The 27,438-nt window shown below is 45.0% G+C and overlaps 3 protein-coding genes across 3 annotated transcripts; 1 reads left to right on the plus strand and 2 right to left on the minus strand.

The window, feature by feature from the left end:
• Positions 1-2,604: 2,604 nt before the first annotated feature.
• On the minus strand, positions 2,605-3,883 carry fmodb (fibromodulin b; the record flags this gene model as incomplete). The annotated part of the gene is made up of 2 exons (XM_084446133.1): positions 2,605-2,756; positions 2,986-3,883. 2 exons carry the CDS (start codon positions 3,881-3,883, stop codon positions 2,605-2,607), a joined length of 1,050 nt encoding a protein of 349 aa, XP_084302259.1.
• A 7,949-nt stretch (positions 3,884-11,832) lies between these two features.
• Positions 11,833-22,044, minus strand: LOC311315605 (MAP kinase-activated protein kinase 2-like). Its single transcript, XM_084446287.1, has 10 exons — positions 21,025-22,044; positions 16,232-16,371; positions 15,951-16,015; positions 15,703-15,782; positions 15,169-15,295; positions 14,817-14,892; positions 14,412-14,536; positions 14,140-14,222; positions 13,913-13,993; positions 11,833-13,305 (listed from the first exon to the last, which is right to left on the minus strand). Exons 1-10 carry the CDS (start codon positions 21,262-21,264, stop codon positions 13,162-13,164), a joined length of 1,161 nt encoding a protein of 386 aa, XP_084302413.1. The 5' UTR covers positions 21,265-22,044; the 3' UTR covers positions 11,833-13,161.
• Positions 22,045-22,240: 196 nt separating this feature from the next.
• On the plus strand, positions 22,241-26,822 carry eif2d (eukaryotic translation initiation factor 2D). Its single transcript, XM_084445978.1, has 15 exons — positions 22,241-22,374; positions 22,620-22,810; positions 22,915-22,998; positions 23,132-23,222; positions 23,395-23,502; positions 23,744-24,024; positions 24,188-24,305; positions 24,403-24,448; positions 24,577-24,683; positions 24,793-24,948; positions 25,161-25,250; positions 25,394-25,489; positions 26,071-26,191; positions 26,405-26,579; positions 26,697-26,822. Exons 1-15 carry the CDS (start codon positions 22,319-22,321, stop codon positions 26,765-26,767), a joined length of 1,791 nt encoding a protein of 596 aa, XP_084302104.1. The 5' UTR covers positions 22,241-22,318; the 3' UTR covers positions 26,768-26,822.
• Positions 26,823-27,438: the final 616 nt, after the last annotated feature.

Raw genomic sequence — 27,438 nt, forward strand, 5'->3', positions numbered from 1 at the left:
CAGCGAGACTGTGGAGAGATACAAGGGAAAGACAGCCTGTCCATCCTTATCACTTAGACCAGAGAGACTGTGGAGAGATACAAGGGAAAGATAGCCTGGCCATCTTTATCACTTAGACCAGAGAGACTGTGGAGAGATACAAGGGAAAGACAGCCTGGCCATCCTTATCACTTAGACCAGAGAGACTGGGGAGAGATACAAGGGAAAGACAGCCTGGCCATCCTTATCACTTAGACCAGAGAGACTGTGGAGAGATACAAGGGAAAGACAGCCTGGCCATCCTTATCACTTAGACCAAAGAGACTGTGGAGAGATACAAGGGAAAGACAGCCTGGCCATCCTTATCACTTAGACCAGAGAGACTGTGGAGAGATACAAGGGAAAGACAGCCTGGCCATCCTTATCACTTAGACCAGAGAGACTGGGGAGAGATACAAGGGAAAGACAGCCTGGCCATCCTTATCACTTAGACCAGAGAGACTGTGGAGAGATACAAGGGAAAGACAGCCTGGCCATCCTTATCACTTAGACCAGAGAGACTGTGGAGAGATACAAGGGAAAGATAGCCTGGCCATCTTTATCACATGAGCTTTCATTCTGTTTCTCTCCACTGTGGAGAAAACATGGGAGAGAACCAGAATGTGATCCACTCTAAGAGAAACAGAATGTGAGCTCACCTGATCAGGATGGGGCGAGGCTAGTGGATAGAGGCTATGTGCACACCTTTAGTGTTAGCAGTAAAACATTTGTTCTTGTTCTTGAGTTTAAAGTACAGATACAGTAGCTTCGATTTGAGGGAGTTTGCGTAAAAAATATTTCATTATTTTGAAACCCTTTCTGCACATAGTCCACCTTTTAAAGGCATTAAGAGATGACTTCCAGAAGTCTGACCTATCAGCATAACCAGACAAACTCATATTATTCATTTTACTAATTGCCTCATTGACTTCAATTGGACAAGTAGTCCAGATTAAACATCTGCTGACGTAATCCATTCATAACTCCCTCATTTTGGCATCAGGGTGGTCAATGGATCATTCTAATCCTTACGTTCTTGATGATGTACAAGTAGCCAACCACACTTCCCCCCGTTAGTTGCACATTTTACAGCTGAATCTAGTTTACAGCTAAATTCCAGTAACTCAGAAATGACAAGAATGGATAAATACATTTGTCACAAATGTCTCTGCATTTCCATCCATGGTTCTGATTATTCATCTGGCTCTGACAAGTGTGCTCTTATCAAAGATCTCAGTACGGTCTGGTAGACTCAACAGCGTTATGACCAGCCTCAAGACTACGGTTGGCTTTTGAGGTCTTTCTTCTTCTGTTGCTCTGCGTTGTGTATTTTTTTGGAAGCCTTGATAAGAGTTGCAGCACCTCTAATTATGAACCACAATGTTAATAGCCTTTTCTTGATGTGATAATCATTGATGAAATCACCCAACACGGGATCGGAAGCGATGACAGGTGATAGATTTATTGTACAAAGATACAATCACATGGAACACTGGGTTGTTTCCCTGGTCTCTCTCTCTCCCTGCTGCTCTGCTGGCTGCGGCTGTGGCGAAGACGAGGCCCTGAGTCTTCCCCCCCCCGCATGGTGTTATCAGCGTATCTGCCTTCTGGGAGCAGCGAATCTGTCCGGCCGAGTTGCCTGCCGTTTCCAAATCGAAGTCTCAAGGTTTGGTTGAGATGTTAAATAGTGCTCTCGCGCCCCACCCCTACACCTACGCTTCCCGATTAGGCCTAGTGAAGCCATTGGTCGAGGAGTGACCATACAGATGCGTCGCCTGTCACCCTAACATGATATCTCAATCACCAATGGTTGTCAGTCTGGGTTGTGTCTGTTTATAGTGTCCTATAGAGATGTGCAATTGATACCCCAGGGGAGAGTCCCCCTCCTGTGGCCTAAATGTGACCTCTTGACACCCACTACCCCGAACGGCCACAGCAGCAGCAGCAGCAGCTGTCTCCCTCACTCTATCGACTACACAGTGTCCACGTGAAAACAAACAAACACATTAAATCAGATACATAGCAGTAAGACTGTAGATGTTATATAGACATTTCTACCTAGATTCATCACTATGTTCTTCCATTATCAAAACACAGAACTCATAAAGGTCTGAATCAGTGTCAGTTTTTCAAAGAAACATTCTGTTATTGTTATCTCAGGATCTCGAGAAACTGATCCTGTTATCTCGGGAAAACAACATTTGTTTTTTCGAGATGACATAAATAATTTGAGATGTCGAGAAAACAAATCAAACGCACTCATTATCACGGGAAAACAGAGTAAATTAAATGTATGAATGTAAGGCTTCTTAGGGCATCCGTAGGTGGGGGACAACAGGTTCACTGTGTACTTGTGCAGGATTACTGAGTGGCACAAATCATTTACCAAGATGAGACAAGTAATAAATCAAAAGAGATATCAAATAAGAGAAGGAGTAGAGTAGAGTCATACAGAATGTATTACCGTAGGAAACAGATTGTAACAATTAGTTCTTAAATTATAGTTGAATAGACTTGTTAATGAGACAAAGGATTTCCTTGTATCTAGGACTAGACACAGGACAGTTTGGGCCAACCGATGCGGAGCTACACATCGACATAGGCAGCGAGGCGTAGGCAGTAGGCAGCTTCAGGTGGCACATCTTTGGCACTGATTTTGTTGGCATCCAAACGCAGCACCCTGAGCTGAGAGTAGTTCACCATGTCCACCTCACTGCAGAAACTAACCAGAGAGAACTCTGAGTGAGAGAGAGAGAGAGAGAGAGAGAATATGACAGAGTGAGAGATTGTACAACCTTTGGCAACCTTACAGTTTAAGTAAAATCATTAATTAAATGATTTGCTCTAGACATACAGTACAGTAATTCAACTATTATTATACCATGATGATTAGGTTTAAACATTTACAGGCCTGGATGACTATTGGACTCACATTACATCACAGAGACAGAGAAGGCAATGATGTACCTTTGATTTTATTAGCCTGTAGGTAGAGGTTTTCCAGACTTCTACTGACAGTGGGGATCGTCTCCAACGTATTGTGGGAAAGGTCCAGCTCCACCAGAGTGCTGACATTGAAGGTGTTGAGGGGAATCCCTCCGTCTGTCAACTTGTTATGGGCCAACCTGACAAACTGCAGCTTGGGATATGCAGTGAGGAAGTTGGCTGGTATGTTCTCGATTTTGTTGAACTCTAGGTAGAGTTGATTAAGCGTCTCTGGGAGATTCTCCGGAATTTTCTTCAGTTGGTTTTTCCTCATGTCCAGCATGGTCAGCGACTTCAGTCCCTTTAAAGAGCCCCCTACCTCCTCAATGGCATTAGTATGGAGATGGAGTTTGGTTAGGTTAGTCATCCCCTCAAAAGAGCTGATCTGGATCTTAGATATATTGTTGTTGCTGAGCCTGAGATCCTTGATGGACTTGGGCAGGTTCTGTGGCACGCGGGTCAGCTTGTTGTCATCCAGGTAGAGCCGCTCCAGGTTTTTGAGCTTGCTGAAGACATTCTTGCCCACCTTGTCGAAGTTGAGCTGGTTCTGATGCAGCATGACCCAAACCAGGTTGGTGGCGTTGTCAAACACCCCGTCCCGGATGCCTGTGATCTGGTTGCGCTGCAGGTAGACATACTTCATGCGGGAGGGGATGTAGGGAACATGATGTAGGTTGCGGCTGTGACAGTAGATGGCTGTGGGGAATGTGGAGGGACAGTCACACTCCAGGGGGCAATCCTCGCCCACACGGTCCGTCCACAGGGTGTCAGGGTAGCGCCTGCGGTTTCGTAGGTACGACAGCCAATGGAGGGGGCTGGGACGCTGGGGAAGGCACAGGCCCAGCAGTCCAGCTACAATCAGGAGCACCACCGTCTTCATAGTCTGCAGGGAGAGACAGTGAAAGAAAACACATTCCGTGCTGGACATAAGGGCACGGGAGATTGAAAGGATTTTCCATTCAAATGGAAATTTCATAAGGTTCTAAAAGCCTGGATTATCAGTTGAATGGTTGCCCACTCTCCACTGTCCCATCATTTTTTGCTGCTTAGTTAAGAATGTCATTAGGACTTTTAGACTGCTGGGAGATGACTGGAGATGACTAGATGCCTATTCGCAAATACTGTGCTATGAAATGATTGTGTCAATAAGTCATTGATTAGTCATCATCCAGCAAATATCCAACACAATAATTAAGTAATTTAAGTAAGTAGCCTGCTTGCAAATGAACATCCATGAGATGTAAATTAATAATTGAATGGACAGTAACCTACCAGCTTGTAGTTCAGAGGCACTCTCCTATCCAGTCTCTGTAGCAGTGTCTCTCTGACTGACTGAGGGGCCTAGGAGGTTTAGTGTTATCCAAATACCTGATCCTGCCTTTCCGTCTCCCCAATTGCAGCCCCAGCCGCTAATATATAGATTTTCCACTCGCATGTAATGTTTATACTGCAACATATCACCTCCAGGCATATCCATATCAATCCCATCTGTGGCCTGCTGTGTACATCTGGTCTTTAACAACCTTGTTTTTCCCCCTCTGCGTTGTGCCTTATCATTAGCACAGCCACAAGCGGTGTGCCTGTTGTTTCTTGTTAGTGTGCAGAAGGGAGGTGGTACATACCCCTGTACAGGGGTTCAGAAATGGGTCTATGTTTCAGTACCTGCCTGAGTTTCCCATGTCTCCATACTCCAATAAATGTGTTGTATCATATTACACAGAAAATAATTGCCTTTTAAAATAATTAGATACAATACAGATACAATAAATATATGAATAAACTTAAGTATGAGGTTGGTGAGGGAGGGCTTACATTGCTAGTGAAGAATAGATACAGTAGCATAATCCTAGACATTTAACTGTTACATTTAACAAATCTTTGACATTGAACCGATTGCCGATGGCCTGCACTCATATTATGTACTGTTTTCTGAACAACAAATCCAGGATCACAGGTGACCTAAAGGCTCTTGTGAAGAGGAGGGCCTTTTAGGTCGTGTGCAGAGGGAGCTGAAGGGAAAGATCAGGGAAGGTGAGAACAACTACAGGAGAAAGATGGAGGAGAAGTTGCAAAAGAACAATGAGAGGTCAGGGATGGTAGTGTATGAAGGTCACCACTGGCTAGAAACAAGCCAACCAGTTGACGGTTGACGTCAATAGGTTTGACACAAGGTCATCTGCCCAACCCCCTTCTGGAACCTCTACACAAACGACCTCTCAACCACTGCTGCAGTGTGTTTTTAGGATCTTCATTCCAGGGAATGCTCTGTGTCTGGCCCCTCCAGGGCAGTCTCTTATCATCTTGAAGACATTGTGAAAATTATAGTGTTTAAACTGTGGAGAAAGTCAGCCAACACCTGAACTGGTGCCCCCCCCCTTCCCCCCAGAGCTATTCGTGTCTGTTCTCCATTGAAAACAAGAAAGTAAATTATCCATACTAGTGTAAAGGGTGGTTTGTTCTATCTATCTATCTATCTATCTATCTATCTATCTATCTATCTATCTATCTATCTATCTATCTATCTATCTATCTATCTATCTATCTATCTATCTATCTATCTATCTATCTATCTGTCTGTCTGTCTATCTGTCTGTCTGTCTGTCTGTCTGTCTGTCTGTCTGTCTGTCTGTCTGTCTGTCTGTCTGTCTGTCTGTCTGTCTGTCTGTCTGTCTGTCTGTCTGTCTGTCTATTAAATAATAGTGATTAAACTAGAAAGTACATTTCCTGGAGAAAATGTGAGGTGGGCTAGCTGCTGCAGCTGTATGTAACAGCTACTGCTAGTATTACTACCGGGCAATCTCCATGCACCCACCGGCGAAGACCGTGTGTCTCTAGCCCACTCAGAGGTTGAATTGTGGGGTCCGTGGCGTGGACAGTGGCGTGGTGGCGACACTCCGCCCCCTCAGGTCAGAGCCGGTCAGGGACAGTGCATTGACCACCAGGCAATCTCAATGAGACCATGGGGAGGAAGCTTTTCCTTTCATTACCCTGTAGGCTAGTACCAGAGTTTTAAACTGAATGGCTCCAGCAGCAGCTCAGCTACCACCAGGCCAGGCTCCAGCAGCAGCTCAGCTACCCCAGAGTGATGTGTAGTTCGCTATGTGTAAGGTGTTATCTCAGGACTATGTGTGTGGTTAACCAGTGAGTGCAAAGTGACAATTGGCGGGACAGGTGTTGTTTGAATGTGCGTGCCTCTGTCAACGAGTCCAGTCCGAGATCTGAAGGAAGGTCCGTGGGAGGAGGTCTGGGCGGTACCGGGAGATCAATCCAAGGGGGTCCAGGGTGTCGGGGGTGGCTCGAGGGGGTTCTGGGGGGTCCGTGGACACGCGGGCAGGGCAAGGGGTTGAGGGAGGCCGGGGAAACGCTAAAGGGAAAGGATCCGTGGGAACGAAATCCTGGGGAAGACACAAACGGGGTAAGGCTGGGTTCGACAAACCAGGCCAGGTCCAGCCTTGCTTATGTGCGGGGCTGGCTTGTTTCTGTTTGGGACTAATAGGAGGGAAGCTAGTCATGCCACTGAAATAGCTGTGGAATGTGGAATGTGAAATGACATGAAATAATGTATGATAAATTAAGATAGGTCTTGTCGCCTGGACACATCAGTTCCAATGCTTCCAGCACAATAAAAGCAGGATAGTCAGTTAGCTCATGAGCTCACAAGAACTGGAACTTACCCAGACCGGCATGGGTGAGGCTTAATCGTCTCCGGACCGGCGTCGGACGCTTCCGCTCATTGATGCACAGATGGGGCTTGGCATCCTGTGTGGCGTGCGAGTGTGGCGCCGAGGAACAAACCGCAGACCACATCATCCAGGACTGTCCGATACATCGGACACTCAACAGAATGCATGGCCTGACGGTTGTGAATGACGAAACGGTGACATGGTTCCTGGAGGTGTGCCCGGATATATAGCCCGGGTGACCCCTTCACCCAGGCTCGGGGTGGTAAAAGGATAGCCCCTCGGCCCCCGAGCCTGGGGAGAGAAGACAATAACAATCAACCCATACGAAGAAGAAGAAGACCATGCAAACGTGGTCAACAATGACAACAAGCACGTGGTAAACAGAGCAATTCAAAACAACCGTAAGAGGAAAGTTTAACAAACTGTAAACAACTCACGATTTGTTTGGGATCCAAAAGCAAAACCAAAGGGTATATGAGGTGGACATCTAACTACAGTACACAAAGCCTAAAATCAAAAAGTGATCAGATAAAGCATAGAGTCTAATTTAGATTTCCTTGGTTTATCAGAAACAGGTGATGTTTTGATTTTTGTGAGAGACACCAGCCGTTTCAATGAGATTAAATGGCAAGACCCAAATGATTTAGAATGTGTGATGTAATACATATCGGATACGTGCCACATATGAGCAAAAAAACGGAATTGGGTCACTTCAACCAGGCAGTGTAAATGCGACCATATTGTATGATTTTGTAATCCTTTCGGGTCTATTAGGCCGCATTTACACTGCCTGGTTGAAGTGACCCAATTCCATTTTTTTGCTCATATGTGGCACGTATCCACTGCATTCAACACAGTTGACCACAACATAGTACTAGGCCAACTGGAAAACTGGCTGGGAATTTCTGGCACAGTGCTAGACTGGTTTGAATCCTACTCAAAGGACAAGGACTACTTTGTGTCTATAAGCAGTTACAAATCTGAGTGGACAAAAATGACCTGTGGAGTTCCCCAAGGCTCCATTCTGGGGCCTCTTCTGCTCAAGATTTACAGTACATGCTCCCACTAGCTCAAATTATGGAAAACAACAAAATATGTTACCATAGCTACGCAGACAACACACACATTTTTATCACCAAATCACCAGGTGACTATAATCCCATACAAGCGCTGAGTAAGTGCATTGAACAAATCAACATTTGGATGTGCCAGAACATTCTTCAACTAAACAAAAATAAAACTGAAGTAATTGAGAGTTATATTTTGGGTACATACCGATAAGGCGTAAGTGGAGGAACACAGTCACAAATGCAAAACCTTAAGCACGTTCAACACTGTGGGCCTAGAGCCCCGAGTCATTTCCATGAGGGTGAGGCTGAGCTTGAGGGTCCCCAAGTCAAACCTGAAGACCCGGCATGACTGGAAGACTTTCTCAGTGAGACCGGACCTCCAGGCCAGATACACAGTGGAGGTGAGAAATCGCTTCCAACTGTTGGACGTGGTGGGAGGTCCTAATGCAATGTACGATCGGTTTGTACAGTAGCAGCAAATTTGGAGGCAACCAGGGAGTGTGTTCCAGTGGTGGAGAGGACCAGACCTTCCCCAAGGTCCAGGCATCTAGAGGTTGTAGCTGCATGAGAGTTGAGAAGGCTCGCCGACATCTTGGCCAAGAGAAGGCTTTGGGGAGCTGATTGGCAATGAATGAGGCAAAGCAACAGCTCTTCGATACCTATGATAAGATCAGAAAGGAGGAGCTGATGGAAAAGGTGCAGAGGCAGCCCAAGGGGAGCAACATATGGTTTCTCTCTAACATCATCCCAGTGCCTAAATCCCGGGTCTCTCAAAGCCGAACAACTGCGGCATCAGCCTGACCTGTATCATTGCAAAGATGTACAACCGCATGATGCTTAACAGGCTGCGGAGCGCCATCGACCCACACTTGAGAAAGGACCAGAATGGCTTTCGAGAGGGGAGAGGTCCACAGTGACTCAAATCTTGGCCCTAAGGAGGATCATCAAAGAGGTGAAGAAGAACAACATGACAGCGGTGCTGTGTCTTATTGATTTCAAAAAGGCATTTTACTCAATACACAGAGGTGTCATGATGAAAACCCTTAAGGCCTATGGCGTTCCCCCGAACTTACTTCTGGCCAAGGGTCCATGTATTCCAACACAAAGGCAAGGGTTGTGCTGCCGGACGGCAACAGCAAGGATTTTGACATCATGGCGGGAAGAAATTGAGAGTTATATTTTGGGTACATACCGGGGACACCCCGTTATATTTTGGGTACATACCGGGGACACCCCGGGACCCCCCGGGACACCCCCACATAAGGGGGACACCCTCACACCCTTCCTCTTTATAATAGTCCTGGACTACACACTGAGGCAGGCAATCCAGGTCAGGGAGGAGGATCTCTACTTCACTATAACACCCAGGAGGTCGAGAAGGTATCCCGCTGTGGTCCCCCCTTCGGATGGTCCATTCTAGCATCAACCAAAGGTCTGCTGCAAAATATGACCGGATGTACTATAGTAGAACATCCTGGTATTTTTGACATACTGCATGTGGCATAGGCAACTATGTATTGGGACATACTACATCCTTTTTTTTTGGCACACTATAGTATGGAAGTATGCACTTCAGAAAGCTGCCCCAGTTTGCCTTTAGATTTTATTTGCTTGAAAAAAGCAAAAAATGTTAATGCTACTACTTAAAGCCTTGGGTATGCCAATGCCTGCGTTACCAGACATTGATCATGGTTGAACACTAGCCTACTACTGCGCTAGTATGAAGATGATGAATTGTAGCCCACTCCTTAACACCAATAAACAGCCTTAGGTCTAAATCTATGATGTAGTTTGTAGCCTTTTATATGCTCAATTAATAGGCCCATTCCTCTCCAAATCAACCTTCTGCAATGCTGGTGCTGGAACCACAGATTTTGCCTGTGGTGGTCCAAGTGTTTCCCGATGGACAACTTTTGTTTACCGCTACAGGATTGGTGGAAGAGAGGGGCAAAAACATCAGCACATGATTACACTTATCGAATGCCTTCCACAAGTGCAGAGAAGGAAGCCAGTCTTTCCTGCAAAAAAAATACAAAACATTCTTGCGATATATGATCCGTGGAGAGAAACAGAATGTGAGCTCACGATGGCAATGCCAGGCGCGGTGCAGTATCCACATGGTCTACTTTACATAGTGATGCATAAGTTTGGTATGAAATGGCTGCCTGCAGACTACCATTGTAGAAGTTGAAAGCCCCACAACACCACTCCTAGATTGTGTCCCTCAGTAAGAAAGGGGGTATAGAAAGGGGACATTCTGGACAGAGCATGGGTCTATGCTGAAGTACAGGAATGCTTGTAAAAGGATACGCTAAAATAAGATAGGACTTTATTAATCCCCAGAAGGGGAAATTCAGGTGTTAGAGCAGCAGAAAAACAGAACAGAAGAGGTACAAAGTAAAATCAGGAATCAAGACTCATAAATCATAAATGCAGCATATAGTACTAACAAAATAACAGTAGCAATAAACAAATGAGATGTGAATTATACCAGAGATGTAGCAATGAAGAAGGACAGATGCTCTGGGTCCAGTCAACATCTGTAACTACAGACTACAGGCCCTGGCTGCAACCATGTGAAAAGGTATTTATCTGTAACAGGACTACAGGCTCTGGCTGCAACCATGTGAAAAGGTATTTATCTGTAACAGGACTACCGGCCTTGGCTGCAACCAGGTGAAAAGGTATTTTATCTGAGAAACATTCAAGAACATCTATAAGGTGCCTGCACACTGCCCCAACCCACACTAACCGATGTTTGTTGGTGACTGTTGGTGTTGGTTGGATGGATTTTGCAGCTGAATTTTAAACTTCCAACCTGTTTTGTTGTTTGGTTGGGGCAATGTGCAGGCACCTTCACACATCGAACACATAAATGAGCAAACCTTTGTAACTCTGTATCTCTGTTTCCATTTTCCTCAGACACTGTCGGCCTGACAGTATTCATATTTGGCACAGGTACAGCAGGTGCCCGTACCAGCAGGTATTCCCGAGCAGATGGTGATAGAGACAGATTTTTTGATTAGGTTATTAGGGCTGGCGAAATGGCCAATTTGTAATAGCACTACGCACTACCCACAGCAGCCAGAAGGTGGCACGCAATGTGCGCTTACACATGCACGGGCGCACACACATATTACATTACATTACATTACAGTCATTTAGCAGACGCTTTTATCCAAAGCGACTAACAATAATTGCATTTAACGTAGGAAGAGCCAATGTACTACTACTTGCCAGAACTCACAAGTGCATCTTCTTTCTAATACAAGTGACTAAGAGCATAATCTAGTGCTGAAGACAAAGTGCAAGAATCACAATCTAAAGTACAGTGCAATATATAGCTTGACACAGGAAATTGGCTGTGAAGATTTCCCGTGAAATCCCGTTCATACATGCCCCCTAACAGGTCAATTCCTTAGAACTTAATGGGAACCCATCTACTGTATGTCTGAATTGGGTTATACACATACACACACACACTATACAGTAGATTGTGTAGAGGACAGCTATTACCCACATAGAGATACAGAGGTTTGCTCATTTATTTATTTGATGCTCTTCTCTCAGAGGACACTCGCTTTGTTCTCATATTCAGTAGCTAATGACATGTAACATACATGTAACATATGCCATTTGATGAACATTTTGCTTTATAATGTTTAAATACATTTGTTTCCGTTTTCTTGGGACACCGCTGGCTCCATAGTATTCATATTTGGCACAGATACCGGCAGGAGTAGTGAGGAGACAGGGACATTTTTTAAATTAGGTCTGACTAAATGGCCAAATAGTGATTGTGTGCTCAGCTTCCAAAGGATATCAGAGCTAGTATGACATGCTCTGAAGTACTGAGATCATCATTCTCTCTGTATTCCAGTGGGGGGCGCTGCATAGCAATCTTCTGTACCCTCTAAGACAGCAGGGGCTTTTACATACTTTTTGCAGTTAAACTACAAATTGAACACACAATGGAAAAACGATTTGATGGTTTTTATTCCACAGTAAAAGACAGTCTGGACATTAGTTACAGCAGTTTAGACTGAATGTGCTACATCTACTCAGTACACCCATGAATTAGCTACATTGATGCCCTTCCCCTCTCCTTTCAACTCTCGGACAGCAGAAAGTTAATTCATGAAGCAAGGCTGCTGCTTCTTCTTCATGACTGCCGTGTGGAAGCTCACATGAACACCTGCAGTCATTAGCAGTGAAGAAATGTGCAATCTGCATCTGTTTGTGTGTGAACAGGACAGGGGGTGGTGAGCTCATTCTGTGGGGGGGGGGGGGGGGGGGATTATTCAATCTGATACTATCATCATGTGGCGAACACATCCCCTCACTGTCCTTAAAATGGGCCAAATCCTGAAGGGAGATCAGCGCGCATGGACATGCACAGACACATGCGCATACACACCTCAAAATCATGCATAGATACAATGGGAGGTTTGTGTGAAATGTTCACACACACACACACACACACACACACACACACACACACACACACACAAATAAACACACACACACACACACACACACACACACACACAACACACACACACACATACACACACACACACACAAACACACAGACCTCAAATTAGAATTATCCCAGTGTCCTCAAGGCACAAAGTCTTTTAAAACAGTCAGTCTGTGGAAAAAAAAAAAGAAAAAATGGTAGACATACACTATGGCTAGAGACATGTTGGCTGAAAGAAACTGCAACCCAACCAACAGTAAAACACATTCACCAGCCATCATATGATTAAAAATAATCCAACGTGAAGCAGAGTTCATGGCAACCAATCTCCTACAACAAATATAAAAACAATACTGTTGGTGTGAGGTGTGAATACGTATATTAAAAAAGGAGGTCTACTTCATTTAATTTATTCATTTCAACCCAGCACCCCGGCAAGAGGTGATGTGCGTGTGACTATCTATGACACAGTATACATCCACAACTAAGGGACATTAGATAGATAGATACACAATTAATACATTTCTGCAATACTTTTGATCCAACAGCCCGGTTTGGCTGGTGTGTAAACCTCTGTGGTGATAATCAATACTTCCTTCGGTAGTTCATTCATACCTACATAGTGGTATAGTAGCTGTACTTTATCAAACAATCTCAAAGGGAACAGTATTATCAGTTATTTTATCAGGTAATCATCGTTCTAATAGAATGTCCTGGTAAACACCAGCACTTGGTTGTAAAATCCATGGATACCTAGGTTTCAGCGTAAACTGAATGTTGTTGTTTTTATGTTGCAATAGTGACCTCAAAATAAAAAATATACATATAAAAAGAAACTGCCATAGGAATCTGTGCTAACTAAAAAGGCTCCTTTGTTTCTGAGTGAGTGGGTTAGAGTGTGTGTGCGCCTGTGTGAGAGAGACTCTCACAGGCCCGGCGGCTGAGTGGTTGTATTGTTCGCCTTCTTCCTCCTCTTCATCAGCAGTGGATTAGTCGAGTCCTCGATGGTTTTAATTTTAATCTGCTCGTAATCCACTCTCATGGTAGCCAGGGCACTCGTCATTTCATCCTAATGACGCAAATAAATATCCAAATCAATAACAATGCTACCAACAATGCCAGACCAACCCCTAAACTGAGCATCATGCTAGCTGCAATGGAGGGTATTGTTCAGCAATTAGATTGGCTTTGGCAAAATACCCGAGAGCTGACTATATTAACGAAGGTCAGGAGACCATATATTCCATTCTATTGCAACATTTGGATAGCATGTCCAATAGCGAAAAACACACAAACTCCCACTGCCCGACTGCAGACTGCTCTGGGTATTGTAAGCTAAGTCGGTGCACTGCATTGTGTGAATGTAAGGTTATGGCAGTGAGAAGAGGATTCTGGGACATTAAAGCGCTACAAAGAGTCCTGCAGGGACATAATGAGCAGCAGACCTTCCTGTAAGACCACTGTAGCGCTTTTTGTTACGACTGATACCAAAGACAAAGTGGCTTTGCTTAGAGTGCTCCGTGCCCCTCCGGGTTGAAAGTTGGAAACATTTAGGCTAGGGCACGTTATGGCAATGAAAAGGTGCTTAAAAAAAAAAAAGCACTAGAGTGTGGCCATGGCCGAACGCAGCTATACTGATAGTGTGAGAGACCGACGGTGTGGTCGTCTGTGATCACCTTGACTTCCTCCCAGACATCCTGTTCCTCCTGTAGTACCCGGCTGGTGTGAAGCGGGGTCTGGGGCACCTCCATAGACTGCTGCACAAACACACGGGCATGGAGGTCAACAACTGGCATTCACAATACAGTCAAAAATGTCAAGAATATCCCGCACAAGTGTTATCTCAGGAGTTTGAAACGGCCTAAAGCCTACAAAGAACCTATGGGGTTCTGGCTGTGCTTACGATCCAGGGGTGGTTCATGAACTCTGCGATGCTCATCCTCTGGGTGGGCTCGGTCTTCAGCAGGTGGCGGATCAGCTGCTTGGCTGGAACACAGAACACTGGTAACCACACAGACACAGACAGACAGACAGACAGACAGACAGACAGACACACACACACACACGAGACACACACACACGAGACACACACACACACACACGAGACACACACACTTTTCCTTCCTCGTCACTGTGGCCTTCATCGTGTTTGTATTTCCCGGAGGGCTCCCTCACCTTCCTCAGACACGTCGGACCACTCGGGGTTGGGGAACTCGTACTGTCCGTTCCGGATGCGCCTCTTCATCCCGGGAGAGATGGCCAGGCCGTGGTTGGAATAGAAGGGGGGGTATCCACACAGTCTGGGGAACGAGTGGGGGCGAGAGGATGCTGAGCAACATGGAGCACTTTTCACAGATCACAGAACTCTGAATGTTTGTAGAAAAACAAAACACAAGACTCCCTCACCATAAAGCAGTCAGAGAGGTTTTCTGATTTGAGCAGACATTGTCGCTTTATTATGAGGGAGTCGTGTTTTTTTTTTGTATAAACTCATGTCATCGGCAGTCATGATTTACAATAATATCTCTATGGTATTAAGAAACAATACAGTAGAATAGTGTTCATAAGAGCTTTACTTACAGAATATACATGATGACTCCCAGAGACCACATATCACATGACTTGTCATACTTCTCTGGACCAAGAACCTCTGGGGCTAGGACACAGAACCCACAACTAGGATTTACTGTATAATCAGATATGATCACATCACCTGTTTCATGACAAATGGGAGTTGACATAATCTACAAAGTGTTGATAATTTCCTGTGATGCGTGTGAATTCCCCTAACCTAATTACTTTCAAAATATGTCAACAGTCTCAACAGGAAATGAAAGTCAGCAGGTCAGGATCTTGCCTCGGGGGATTTCTATTCTAACCCAGCCAATGAGTCACCCGCTGTAGAAGGGCCATCCAGAACACATGTCCTTACCAACGTAGTACGGGGTGTAGCACGGTGTGGCCAGGGAGTTGAGTGTGGTGATTTCTTTGGCAAAGCCAAAGTCTGTGAGTTTGAGGAGGGCATCTGGCCTTTTGGAAGTGTACAGAAGGTTCTCTGGCTAAGAACGGAGAGAAGAACAAAGACAGACAAGTTAATCTCTCTGTAAAGCGCATTGTGTTGCCTTTGTGTATGAAATTAACGACATAAATTAAGTTTATAAAGATTATGCTCTTAGTCATTTGTTGAGAGGGGAGATGCACTTCTAAGTTCTGGCAAGTAGTAGTACACTGACTACCTACGTAAAATGCAAGTCGCTTTGGATAAAAGCGTCTGCTTAATGACTAATGTAATGTAGTGAAAGTTTGATTGATTTATTGACTGATTTATTGACTGACTGACTGATTGATTGATTGATTAAATAGGGTTAGGGTTAGGGTTAGGGTAGATGAGGTAAATTAAGTTTAATCATAATAAATTTAGACTGTAACAGTGAACAGACCCTGGGTGAAAACCAGACAGGCTTACCTTGATATCTCTATGGGCGATGTCAATGGCATGCAGGTACTGAATTGCTTCCCCTATACTCTTCATTATATCAGAAGCCTCTAGGTGGAGAGAAAAAGAAAGAGAGAGAGAGAGAGAGAGAGAGAGAGAGAGAGAGAGAGAACACAGATGTGAGAATCAACTGCATAAAAACTCACATACAGGGACAGGTGGAGGTAGACTCCACATTTCACAGACATTTCGATGGACCAGAGACATTTTCTCCTTACCCCTTTCTGTGAAGGCCTGGTTCCCTCGGTCTTGAATGTGACTGAACAGCTCACCCCCGTCCATGCTAAGCCAAGCAGAAAGAAATAACATGCAACAGGCAGGGGTCATGAGAAACCGCATTTAATGAGTTCATAATGAATTTAATTTGTTTGTCTAATAACAGATGTGAGCCGGCTGTTTATGCGCACATTAAACAATACAAGACTGAGACAGAATGTGTGTGTGTGTGTGAGTAAGTGAGTGTGTGTGTGTGTGTGTGTGTGTGCGCACGCACACCCACCACTCCATGACGATAAGCAGACACTTCCTGCCTTGGTAAAGGTTCTCGTATACGTCCATGATGCGTACGATGTGAGAGCAAGGCGACGCCCTCCAGTGTAGCTCCACCTCCCGACGAGCCTTGGGACAGTCCTGCAACATCTGAGACAGAGGGAAGGAAGATGAGGATAGGACTGTCACTGAGGGAAGATGAGGATAGGACTGTCACTGAGGGAAGATGAGGATAGGACTGTCACTGATAGCCCTTTTCCACCAAAGGAACTCTGGTTTGTGAACCGGTTCGTTTCAAAATTCCTGGAACCTTGGTTCTGTCCAGAGAACGGGCCCGCGTTTCGACCAGTTTTGAGCCGAACCGTTGTACGTCAGCCCACACCCATGATGTCGTCACGGTTCGCACTGAAAAACCTACTATTTTGTGGTGCCGGTTCGGAACCAGCTTTCGGGTTCCCGAACTCATTTCTTTTTGGTCGAAATGCTCGGAACCATTCAAAATTAGGTTCGCGAACCGGCAACGAACCGGTTCCCGCTTGGTGGAAAAGGCCTATCAGGGAAGATGAAGATAGGACTGACACTGAGGGAAGGTGAGGATAGGACTGACACTGAGGGAAGGTGAGGATAGGACTGACACTGAGGGAAGGTGAGGATAGGACTGACACTGAGGGAAGGTGAGGATAGGACTGACACTGAGGGAAGGTGAGGATAGGACTGACACTGAGGGAAGGTGAGGATAGGACTGACACTGAGGGAAGAACAAAGAGTCAAGTGGCTTCGACATACAGTATGGGCGACACATTAAAGGAAAAACCAACATAAAGTGTCTCAGTAAGGTGTTGGGCAGCCATGAGCAGCCAGGACAGCTTCAAATCACCTTGGCATAGATTCGACAAGTCTCTGGGACTCTACTGGAGGGGTGTTTTGATGATGGCTGTGGAGAGCACTAACACAGTGTCCAAAATCTCCATAGGAATTTAATTGGGTTGAGATCTGGTGGCTGAGAAGGCCATAGCCTCTTTCAGCAAACCATATTACTACCTATGTTACTCATCAAACCATTCATTACATTATATTACATTAGTCATTTAGCAGACGATTTTATCCAAAGCGACTAACAATAATTGCATTTAACGTACGAAAAGCCAATGTACTACTACTTGCCAGAACTCACAAGTTAGGGGCGCCCCGGTAGCTCAACGGGCGCTTACCATGTAAAGGTTAGTCCTTTCTGCAGCGGCGTGGGTTCGAATCCGGCCCACGCCCTTTGCTGCATGTCTTCCCCTCTCTCTCTCTCCCACCTTTCCTGTCTGTCACCTACACTGTCCTATCCCTAATAAAGCAGAAATGCCTTCAAAAATATCTTAAAAAAAATAAAAATAATAATAATAAAAAAAAAAAAAAAAATCAGAAAGAAAAATCTTCTTTCTAAAACAAGTGACTAAAGGCCGTTTCAGACGAGGAGCGATATCCGCGCATTGTAATTCATTTTCAATGAGAGAGGCGGGCGGACAATTTGGGAGCCACGGACAATCTGGGGCGGAGCGGCAAGCGGGCGCAACCCCGTGAAATTGTCGCGCGCGTGCTCGTTTCGTGCACATGCCCGCCCACGACAAGAGCTGAATTGTAGTCAGCTTTCCCCGCTGCGCGCAGGACGCGTGCGTCCCCCGCTGATCCAAGCGAGAACGCAGGCGGAATATCGCTCCCCGTCTGAAACGGCCTTAAGAGCAGCATAATCTAGTGATGAAGGCAAAGTGCAAAGTTCATTCAGTGACCCCCTTGTGCACTGTGGACTGGAGGCATTGTCATCCTGGAAGAGTCCCCTCCCATTAGGATAGAACATGTTTGATCATAGATCAAGGTGATCACTCAGAATAACTTGGTATTGATTTGCTGTGACCTTTACCTCTAAGGGGACAAGTGGACTAATCTTGCAAGGAAAATGTCCTCCACAGCATAAAAGAGCCACTGGTCCAGTCGGGTCCCGACTATAGGCGTGAAGCATTCGGACCTGTACCATGCTCTTGGTGCATGCCACTCAAGCCCTTGCCCACATGATGAGGATATGGTGAAGGATGACTCATCTGACCGCCTAGCACTTTTTTTCCACATCTGTAGACCAGTGCCTAGGGTGTTTGCACCAACTCTGAATGTGCATTTGTCTTTGTAAGGAGGGGTTCATGCACTACAACCCTACCATAATGTCCCGATTCAATTGATGAGGCTAGCTGTTTACCTCAGTTCAAAAGCTCAATGGGATGTTCCTGGCCGTCAGTGTTGTGTTGCTTCCTCCCCATTCCTAACCCTCCTCTGGACTGTGCATTCAACATCCTCCAACATCAACCATGAGTCACATGATTGTTGTCATTCAGTACCCCCAGGGAGGGGACTCCACACCAGCTGGCACTGCCACCCCCACAGCAACACACACACTGGCCATTCCAGCACTGTCGCTCAGAGCACTATGCACACACAAACACACCCATACAAACTAAAGAGGAAGGAAACTTTTCTCCCAGGCAGGACACTTTATTGGCAGAGTCAGGAGGAATCCTCCATTCTCACACAACAGCCGAGAGAAGACAAACATGGTGGACGGGGGAGAGAAGGCCAATGACACACACACACACACGCATAGGGCTGGGTTTAAAAAATGGATTAATCGATTCTGAATCACTCACTCACTCACACGCATAGGGCTGGGTTTAAAAAATGGATTCATCGATTCTGAATCAAATGATTCAGAATCGATTAATGAATCCCAAAATCGATCTTTAATTTAATGAATGAATGAATAAATGAAGGAATTAATAGTTCATTCATTCATTCAATGATTCATTCATTCATTCATTTTTGGAAATCAGTATCAATACCAAGCCCTAGTATTGATGTGTTGCATAACTTGACAGTCATGTCATTAAGGTTACAGCTAAAAAAACAAACAGGTTTTAGTAACACTAACCGAATCAATATTGAATCGAATCGAATCGTCATAATCGATTCTGAACCTTGTGAATCGGAATCGATTCTTGAAATTCGAATCGATACCAGCCCTACACACGTGCGCACACACACACCACACACACGCGCACACACACACACACAGAGCAGGGAGACCAGACAAGACAGGGGATTCCCTATCCTGGTGCAGCAGCTAGTTAAGAAGGACCCCCCCCCCTCCCCGATAACAAAGCTGAGGAAAATCTGCCTGGGGGCCACTTTTAGACATAGCAGGCAAGTCACAGAGATTCACCACTCTCACAAAAAAAAGACCTGCTGGAATACAAAGACTAAGGGATTCTGGTGTGTGGGCTGCCATGAAAATGCAGATCTGGAGTCTATTAGATTGTAGAAGGCAGCCAAATATTACAGGCATCCCCTCCTGTTATTACATAATCCTTTTCTTGGAGGCAAAACCATAGCATCACTGGATCAAACAATCATGAAGCCTGCAAGTCGGCTTAAGGGCCTTGTTACAGAGCCAGCCCCCAATAAATCTCCACAGGGCAATCAACTAACCATGATGCATCAGTGTGACCATTCTCACACCCCTCCTCCTCTCCACTGCAATATCAGGCAGCCCTCTGCATCCCAATGCCGTCATCTAAACCCTCCAATCAGAGCAGTTGTTCTGGAGGAGTGGGGGCCCCGTCACACATGCCTCAGGGCTGACTATAACTACCAGACCAGCACACTGAGGTAATGTCAGAGGAAGGGATCCGTATTCAATTATCTCTGCCTGCCACTTATCACTGGGAATTGGCATGCAAAAACAAGGCCTTGAGGAAGTGTGATTGTGTGAAATAAAAGGAGAGAGGAGGGGTTAAGCTATTGTGTAGTAGGGATTGGGGACTGGGTTGTCTTGAGAGATCGTTTTCATTTTTAGCACTTGAGAATCAACAGAAAGGAGACAGTTCGACATTAGCGATTTATCTTTGGAAAATTTGAAAAAATAAGAAATTGTGATCTCGGTTTAGACAAATAGGGCTGATAACAGTTGAAGGTCCCTTTGTTATTCTCAGTATCGGATAAAGGGTAGACTAGAGGCCAAGCTATTTGGGGATCAGAATGACAGCTGCAGCCTTACAACACCCATCACCCAGTCCAGTGAAGGAAAGCCCTGGGTGGAAGCAATGTTGTTGGCACCCTATAGCTAGCAACAATGTATATTACACAGGAACTAACACCAATGTAGAAAAACGTCACACACAAAAAATAAGAACATACAATGCAACATAACTAGTAACTATTAATTATTAACTTTTGCTACAGAGGTTCAAGAAGTCATCATATCAAAATCCAGTCGTTGAAGAGCAGCATCTGTGCACTGCTCAATTAGGCTGCTCCATCTCATACAACTCGGATGTTTGCACCCAATTCCAGAACAGCGTTGTAATTTTGCTTGTTGAAACCTTTTGGGGGGGGCAAAATTTAAGATCTAGTTTACCTAACGTCCCAACATTGTATGTACATTTAGCATGTTATAAATCAATGTATAGGCATTTGTATAAATGATTATGTAGACTAGCTGTAGAGAAGTCTAGTTAATAGTGCTGGCTTGGTTTCTGTTTGGCTTCAGTACGATTCCTAAACTCAAGCGTTGCCATTTCTTAATCCAACTGGCTTCCCGTATCAGTCATTTCCTGCCAGGCCAGCTAGTTCACAGCAGTTTTTTGTAGTTTAAGACCCGTAGCATGAAGTAGGCCAAATGTTAGTGAAAGTAACGTTACTGTCACTTAACTTATGTTAATAGCTAGCTATTGTAGGTAACATTTACGGAGAGGAATATAACAAAATGATTACCTTCAGTGCGTATTTCTCCCCACTTCCTTTTTGGAATATTTCCAACACTTTGCCATTTATTCCCATTCCAAGGACCTGGCTTGTAACTTTGTAGTCGTCAGTTATGGCATTCTTTTTTATTTGTAGAGGGTTGTGTGGTTTTACAAAAAACATAGGAAAGGGTGCCGAGTTGAGGTTTGGCGCTTGTTGTTGCTGGTTCGGGAATGCCGGTTGGTTCTGGTTCGGTGCGTTCGATAACATTGTTGTTCTTTGGTTTCAATGCGCGGACTAAAAAGAACTTAAACAACCAGTTACTATTATTATTATTGCCTCAAAAATGATTCCCTAGGGTTCACTATAGCTAGCCCTACCTGTCAAAATCTGGTTGCCCAAGTAGCATGCTGCTAACACAATAGCGTTAGCTAGCTAGCGTGTGACGCGACTGTGTCGGTGTCCTCAATAAAATAGCTTAAAGTTTTACCCAAGGATCATGGAGGCCTGTGGCAAAGTTATCGCCCCATCAGTTTGATATTCATACCTTAATTACTGGTGGTTAGCCAGCTAGCTAGACAACATGCTACGCTAGACTAGCTAACTAAACAAACTTGAATTGCTTCGCGTTTCACTGTCACCTGCATTGAAACCTTCGGTCAGTTAAAGGGGAGGAGTTTTTTTTCGCCGCTCGCCGAAAAATGTCTCCGGACAGATTTCGCTAACAAATAAACAATATGACAAGCTAACTATAACTTGCGCAATTCACAGCTAGATAAAGGTTTGACCGACTGGACGACATGGGTTAGTTTCAGTTTCAGACGCAATGGTAGAACTAGCGTTAGCGAGCTAATTTCCTGACTCCGTCATGACCTCACTCTTCAGCTTGAAGATCAGCGCAAGTTGTTTTTAAAGACGCAGACATCACTAGCCCTGTGTTTGCGTTGCCCCAGTATGACATATGAACAGGCTTGGTTACTCAAAAATCCAAAAAGAAAAATGTAGGACAATTGGAAAATTACATCCAGTTGACAGAGAAGAGCTACCACCTTCGTGCTCAACTACCCATATTCTATTCTAACTGTTTTAACAAGGAAGACTCATGAGTCTGTGGAACTAATTTTGCCCCTGGCCCTGCCATTCCACCCGTACTTATTTAGTGTTGCACCCCATATGTCTGCTCCGGCGCTGCTGTCCAAGTGCTGAATTATATCTCGCTCATGCTAGGGAATTAGGGATAAATTCGCTCAAACGTGATATACATTAGTAAGTTGGCTACATATCACAAATGATAGATTGAACAGCCATCGGTTGATTTTCCAAGATGTTTGCTAAAGCCTTTCGGGTCAGATCTAACACCGTGATAAAAGGATCAGACAGGTGAGAGCTCACACTCAGCCAACTAGCTGCCCAACCAACGTTACCAACCGTTAGCCAAGCAATGAATTGTTCTCTAGCTCTCTTTTCTATGAAACGCAAAAGCATGCAATGCATCTACAAATTATATCTGACATTTCGATAGTGTGACTATGTGCATGGGTAAACAACTAATGTTGATGATGCATTCCAATTAGCGTAGCCTTTTACTCATATTAGCCTAACTTAAAAATTGCCTCCCTCTTCAGGAGGAAGCTCAAAGCAGACATAGCTGCTGCTTTTCCCTCACTGTCTGCAGAGGAGCTGTCAGAGCTGGTTCCAAACAAGGAAGAACTGAATGTAGTGAAGATCTATGCACACAAGGGAGATGCAGTCACCCTCTATGTGCTCCATAAGAACCCAATGTTCTTTGAGCTTGAGAAGCATCTCTATCCCACAGGTAACCGTAGAGTCGCCGGGTGAGAATCCATTCTGAAATGACTTGGGAGGGATACAAGGAGAACTAGAAAGTTTGACTGCTCTGTATGCTGTGCTGTTTTGCAGTGTACACTCTTTGGCGTTACCCCAGTGCCTTGCCTGCATTCACCACATGGCCTGCAGTGCTCCAGAAGTTGATTGGAGGGGCAGGTAAGCTTATCAGTTTTGTATGAATAAATGAATGCTATTTTAGACATGGACCAAGATGTAGGCCAAAATACCAGTATGAGATATACCATTGTACTTTACTAAAACACTGCTTTCCCTCTCGGTTCCCCTTTAGATCTCATGCTACCTGGAGTAGTAGTGTCCCCACACGGTCTTCCAGAGACGAAACGGGGCGACTGTTGTGCAGTTACAGTGGTCAGCAACAGGTAGTCTTGCCATGCCATACTTTTGTATTGTCACCAGCATTGTTTCCTAACAATAGGGTTTGACATAATTTAACAATCCACTTAGAAATAGATGGATATTATTGATTTTGTGTTGTTTAGGTTGTTTTCTTTTTACAAAAGAAAGGCTTGTGTCCCGTTTGTGTCACCCCAGGGCCCCTGTGGCGGTGGGGACGGCCACCATGTCCAGTGCAGAGATGCGAAGTGTGGGTATGAAGGGCAGGGGGGTGTCGGTCCTTCACACCTACATGGACAGCTTGTGGTGAGTGGCTGGTCAGCCTTCACACAGCGTTATGACAAGACTGAGTGAATTAGCTTAATACTGATCCTTGTTCTGTATGTGGAGTGTCCCAGTCCAATCAAAGTGGCTCGTTATAGTAAGATTTAGAGATGACTGAGAGATGAATCCCTCCCATCCACCCATCCTACGCCAACACATTATTGACCACTAAATATGATCTTGCTCTATAATATGTTTCTGCTTGGCAATTTGATTCTCCCAGGGCATTTGGAGACAAGTCTGGCCCTCCCTCCATTCCAGATGTGGACAGTGAGGGTTTACAGGCGCTGGAGGGAGAGGAAGGTGGAGAGGAGGAGGAGGAGGAGGAGGAGGAGAATAAAGGGCTGGAGGGGGAAGCATGTCCCGATGCCGAGAGTAACCAGGTCACAGACACACCCTGCCACGGTGTCCAGGAGCTGAGCCTCTCTGAGAGGGAGGAAGAGGAGAGTGAGCAGGACAAGGAGGAAGGACAGGAGGACCCAGAGGATCAGAGAACACCACAAGGTACAGTAACTATCTGCTGATTCACCAGTGCACGCTGGTGGCGCTACTTTGCTCCGGTACTCCTCTGCGTACAGGAAGGTTGATGTAAAGTGCACTACGGCAAGTATCATTCCATAAAGAGTAGTAAACATTCTCACAATAGTGTATCTGTCTTCCCCCGTAGAGCGAATGGATGCCTTGCTGCTTCAGTGTTTCCTCCATGCCCTCAAGAGCAAGGTGAAGAAATCAGAGCTCCCCCTGTTGACCAGCACTTTCCTGGCCAATCACATGGTCTCCTGCTGGTAGGAATGGTTCATCTATGTGTTAACTAGGAGTTGAGCAAGCAAAGAGAGAGAGAGAGAGTTCAATCACACTCACTCAAGAATTGGTGTTTTGCAGTCCACGTGGAAAGCAACTCGATATCAAGAAATCCAGCTATAAAAAGGTAATTCCAGAATAAGATATTGACCAAATATTAAACGCACTATGATGGTAAAGACACATTTCGACTTGATTTCATCACATCGCCAGAGGGTGTCCATTTAGTGACATTTCGGCTGATTTGTTCAACAGCTGTCCAAGTTCCTGCAGACCATGCAGCGGCAGCACAGCCTGGTGCGAGTGAAGGAGCTGAGCAAGGGAGTGGAGAGCATCGTGGAGGTGGACTGGAAGAGCCGAGAGTGAGTCCAGACTCCGCCGCTACACAATCAGCAACTAGCTCCGTGTTGTGATTCATAGACGTCACTGACATTAAGGCGCCGTTTTCGTTTGTGACTTGCTGCGGGGTAGACTGCGCTCCTTCCAAGTCCCCGAGGACGCTGGGATAGAGGAGGCTCCGGGGGAGTTGGGGGGGGAGGGGGAGAAGCCGTACCGCCCTCCCGAAATCAGCACGCTCTACTCCGTGTCTGCTCGGCTTGAGCCTCTGTTCCTGGAGGCCAACAAGAGGTGTGTGTCCTGCCCTTTTCAAGTGTTAATTAGACATACGTGACGTTGAAGCGATCGTGACGGCAGACCCTAGGAGATTTCTTAGAATAGACTTCTCTCTGTGTCTGTACGTCTGTGTGTGTGTGCATGTGTGTGTTTGTGTGTACACGTGTCTGTCTATTAATATCCAAATACATTGCTTGAAGTGAACAGAGGTGTGCTTTCTATCACAGAAAAGGGACAGTGCTCCAGCCAGCTGAAGTTAGAACTATCATTACAGACTTTGTCAAGAGGAACGAGCTGGTGAATGAGAATAATAAAAAGTAAGATGGTGAAACAGAATACACATTTAAAAAAAAACAGGAAGATTGCATCATAATGAAGACGTTCTATTTGAATTACCGCAATTCTTTGATCTGTTTGCCTGTGATCCAGTCTAGTGATCTGTCTGAATCTGTCTTCTCAGTTACGTGATTATTAACCCAACCCTCTGTGACTGTCTGCTGGAGAAGTCGGAGTACCAGGATGTAGAGGCCCTTAAGTGGGACGATCTCTTCAGCAGGTAAAGATTTCTGTTTCTCATCCTTCTCTCCTACTCTCACACACACTAGTACATTAGTGGGCAAGTAAGTACTGAGTTAGTAGCACGCCATCATTCTCTCATAGATGGGGGGGGACTCTCCAATAAAACTCTCAAGTGATGTTGTCATTTTGAAGGCTAATAATTACATTGTCAACTTTTGCGGCTCTCTAAATGCTTAACTATGGGTTACATCTATTGTACATTTCTTTGTGTATCACCAAATATAGTTTATATGTATTTATTAATAAATTTTTGCTTCGACCACGTAACTGTTTCATAATGCGAAGGGTCCAGAGTTAATCGGGAGAGAGATTTACTTCGAGCATAACGTCCAAGTTTAAAGATCCTGTGTCAACCACAGACCGTGATCAGGGGGAATCATGTCAAATCCTTATTCATTTTTCTCATACGAAAATGTTTAGAACTGTAAGGCAAAGTGCAGACCATAATGGGATGGCAGACTTTATTACTCTATACAGGGTTCTTGGACTTACCTCAGAGTAAATTAACAGTATTAGGCCATTGCCTTGAAATGAAACAGCTCCATCTTGCCTTCACAGGACAATAGACAAAATGCAACAGTGCCATCAACTGGTGTTCCCTGGCAAGGCACCTATAGTCAAGAAGGGCCACATTGAGCCCATAGACATCTCTGTGGCCTCCAGGGGATCCAACAAGAAGGTACCACACTTACTGCCAAGATTACACAGACACGTTATTATGACCGTGACACATTCTTCCTATGATTCATTTCAGATTCTGTGGATAGTGAAGAAGACCATTCTTTAAAGATGTGTTTACTGCTCTCAGTCTCTGAATTAGTCCAATCTGTAGTTTTAGTGTGGTTTTATTTAACATCCCTCTCTCCCCTTCTGTCTGCTCCCTGTGCTGTAGGTGACCTTGATAAAGAACCTGGAGGTGTACGGCCTGGACCCCACAGCTGTGTCCACTGCCCTGCAGCGCAGGGTCCAGGCCAGCTCAGTGCTGCACCCCGTCCCCGGCTCCAAGGACAAAGTCCTGGTCCAGATCCAGGGCAACCAGGTCCAGCAAGTTGGCAAACTGCTGCTAGGTTGGGAAACTTTACAGACTATCCACTATCACAGCTACTGTATCAGTCAACTGACTTTGCATGTCTATTGTGTGAATTGTACAAATTTGTAAGCTTTTTATTTTTTCTGAATTGCAGATCAGTACCTAATCCCTCGCAAGTACATCCAGGGGCTAGACAAATCTACAAAACCTGGTCAGAAGAAATAGCATAACCTCACCTACATCTAATGTAAGAGGAAGCAACACAGCACATAACCATGCCTTCTGCTGTCTATATAGATACTGTATATAAAAAGATAGATGAACAATAAACCGTGTCATTCGTGGGATAAAGTCTGCTTCATTTATCCAACTTGCTGCACCTGATGAATAGATATTGCCAGTGCTGATCTTGCTTGACCCTCTTGGGTACCCGTCCAGTCCCATCCAATCAGAACCTGTAGAAGTGTGAGTGAGGAAACAGCCTGTCCAGACATCAGACCAGTGGGATAAGCAATGGCAGAGCATTATTTACCATAAGGTTGGCTTGTTATAGCCTTCATTGAGGGAAGATATTTGCTGTCTCTTCTAGAGAGTATTCCAAATTCTCTGAAAATCTCTACCATGTTTCACAAGCTGTGAAATGAGGACCAATTTAACATTGTGCTCTCTGTAACCTCAAACTTAGAATATCTTCAATAAAACACATCACTTGCAACCTTTATACTTATGTATTAATGTATAGTTCAGAAACATGTTGAGAAGATTCCTTTGACGTAAGTATTTTATCAAGCTCAGGTGCCTTGATAAGAAGCTAGCAGTAATCAGACTATTTTTTGCTATTGAAAGGTCTTAGTTTCTAAACCCTTAGATACGGTAAAGAGGTACAATATGTTATT

This window comes from Borostomias antarcticus (genome assembly GCF_949987555.1).
Source record: "Borostomias antarcticus genome assembly, chromosome: 11".
Lineage (NCBI taxonomy): Eukaryota > Metazoa > Chordata > Actinopteri > Stomiiformes > Stomiidae > Borostomias > Borostomias antarcticus.

Coding starts and splice junctions, on each gene's coding strand:
- LOC311315605 (XM_084446287.1), bottom strand. CDS start 21,264: ATGTTATCGAACGCACCGAACCAGAACCAACCGGCATTCCCGAACCAG. Junction 14,537..14,816: donor GGAGTCATCATGTATATTCT/GTAAGTAAAGCT, acceptor CTCGTTCCCCAG/ACTGTGTGGATACCCCCCCT. Junction 13,994..14,139: donor TCATGAACCACCCCTGGATC/GTAAGCACAGCC, acceptor GTGTTTGTGCAG/CAGTCTATGGAGGTGCCCCA.
- eif2d (XM_084445978.1), top strand. CDS start 22,319: ATGTTTGCTAAAGCCTTTCGGGTCAGATCTAACACCGTGATAAAAGGA. Junction 23,503..23,743: donor ACCTACATGGACAGCTTGTG/GTGAGTGGCTGG, acceptor TGATTCTCCCAG/GGCATTTGGAGACAAGTCTG. Junction 25,251..25,393: donor GTGAATGAGAATAATAAAAA/GTAAGATGGTGA, acceptor CTGTCTTCTCAG/TTACGTGATTATTAACCCAA.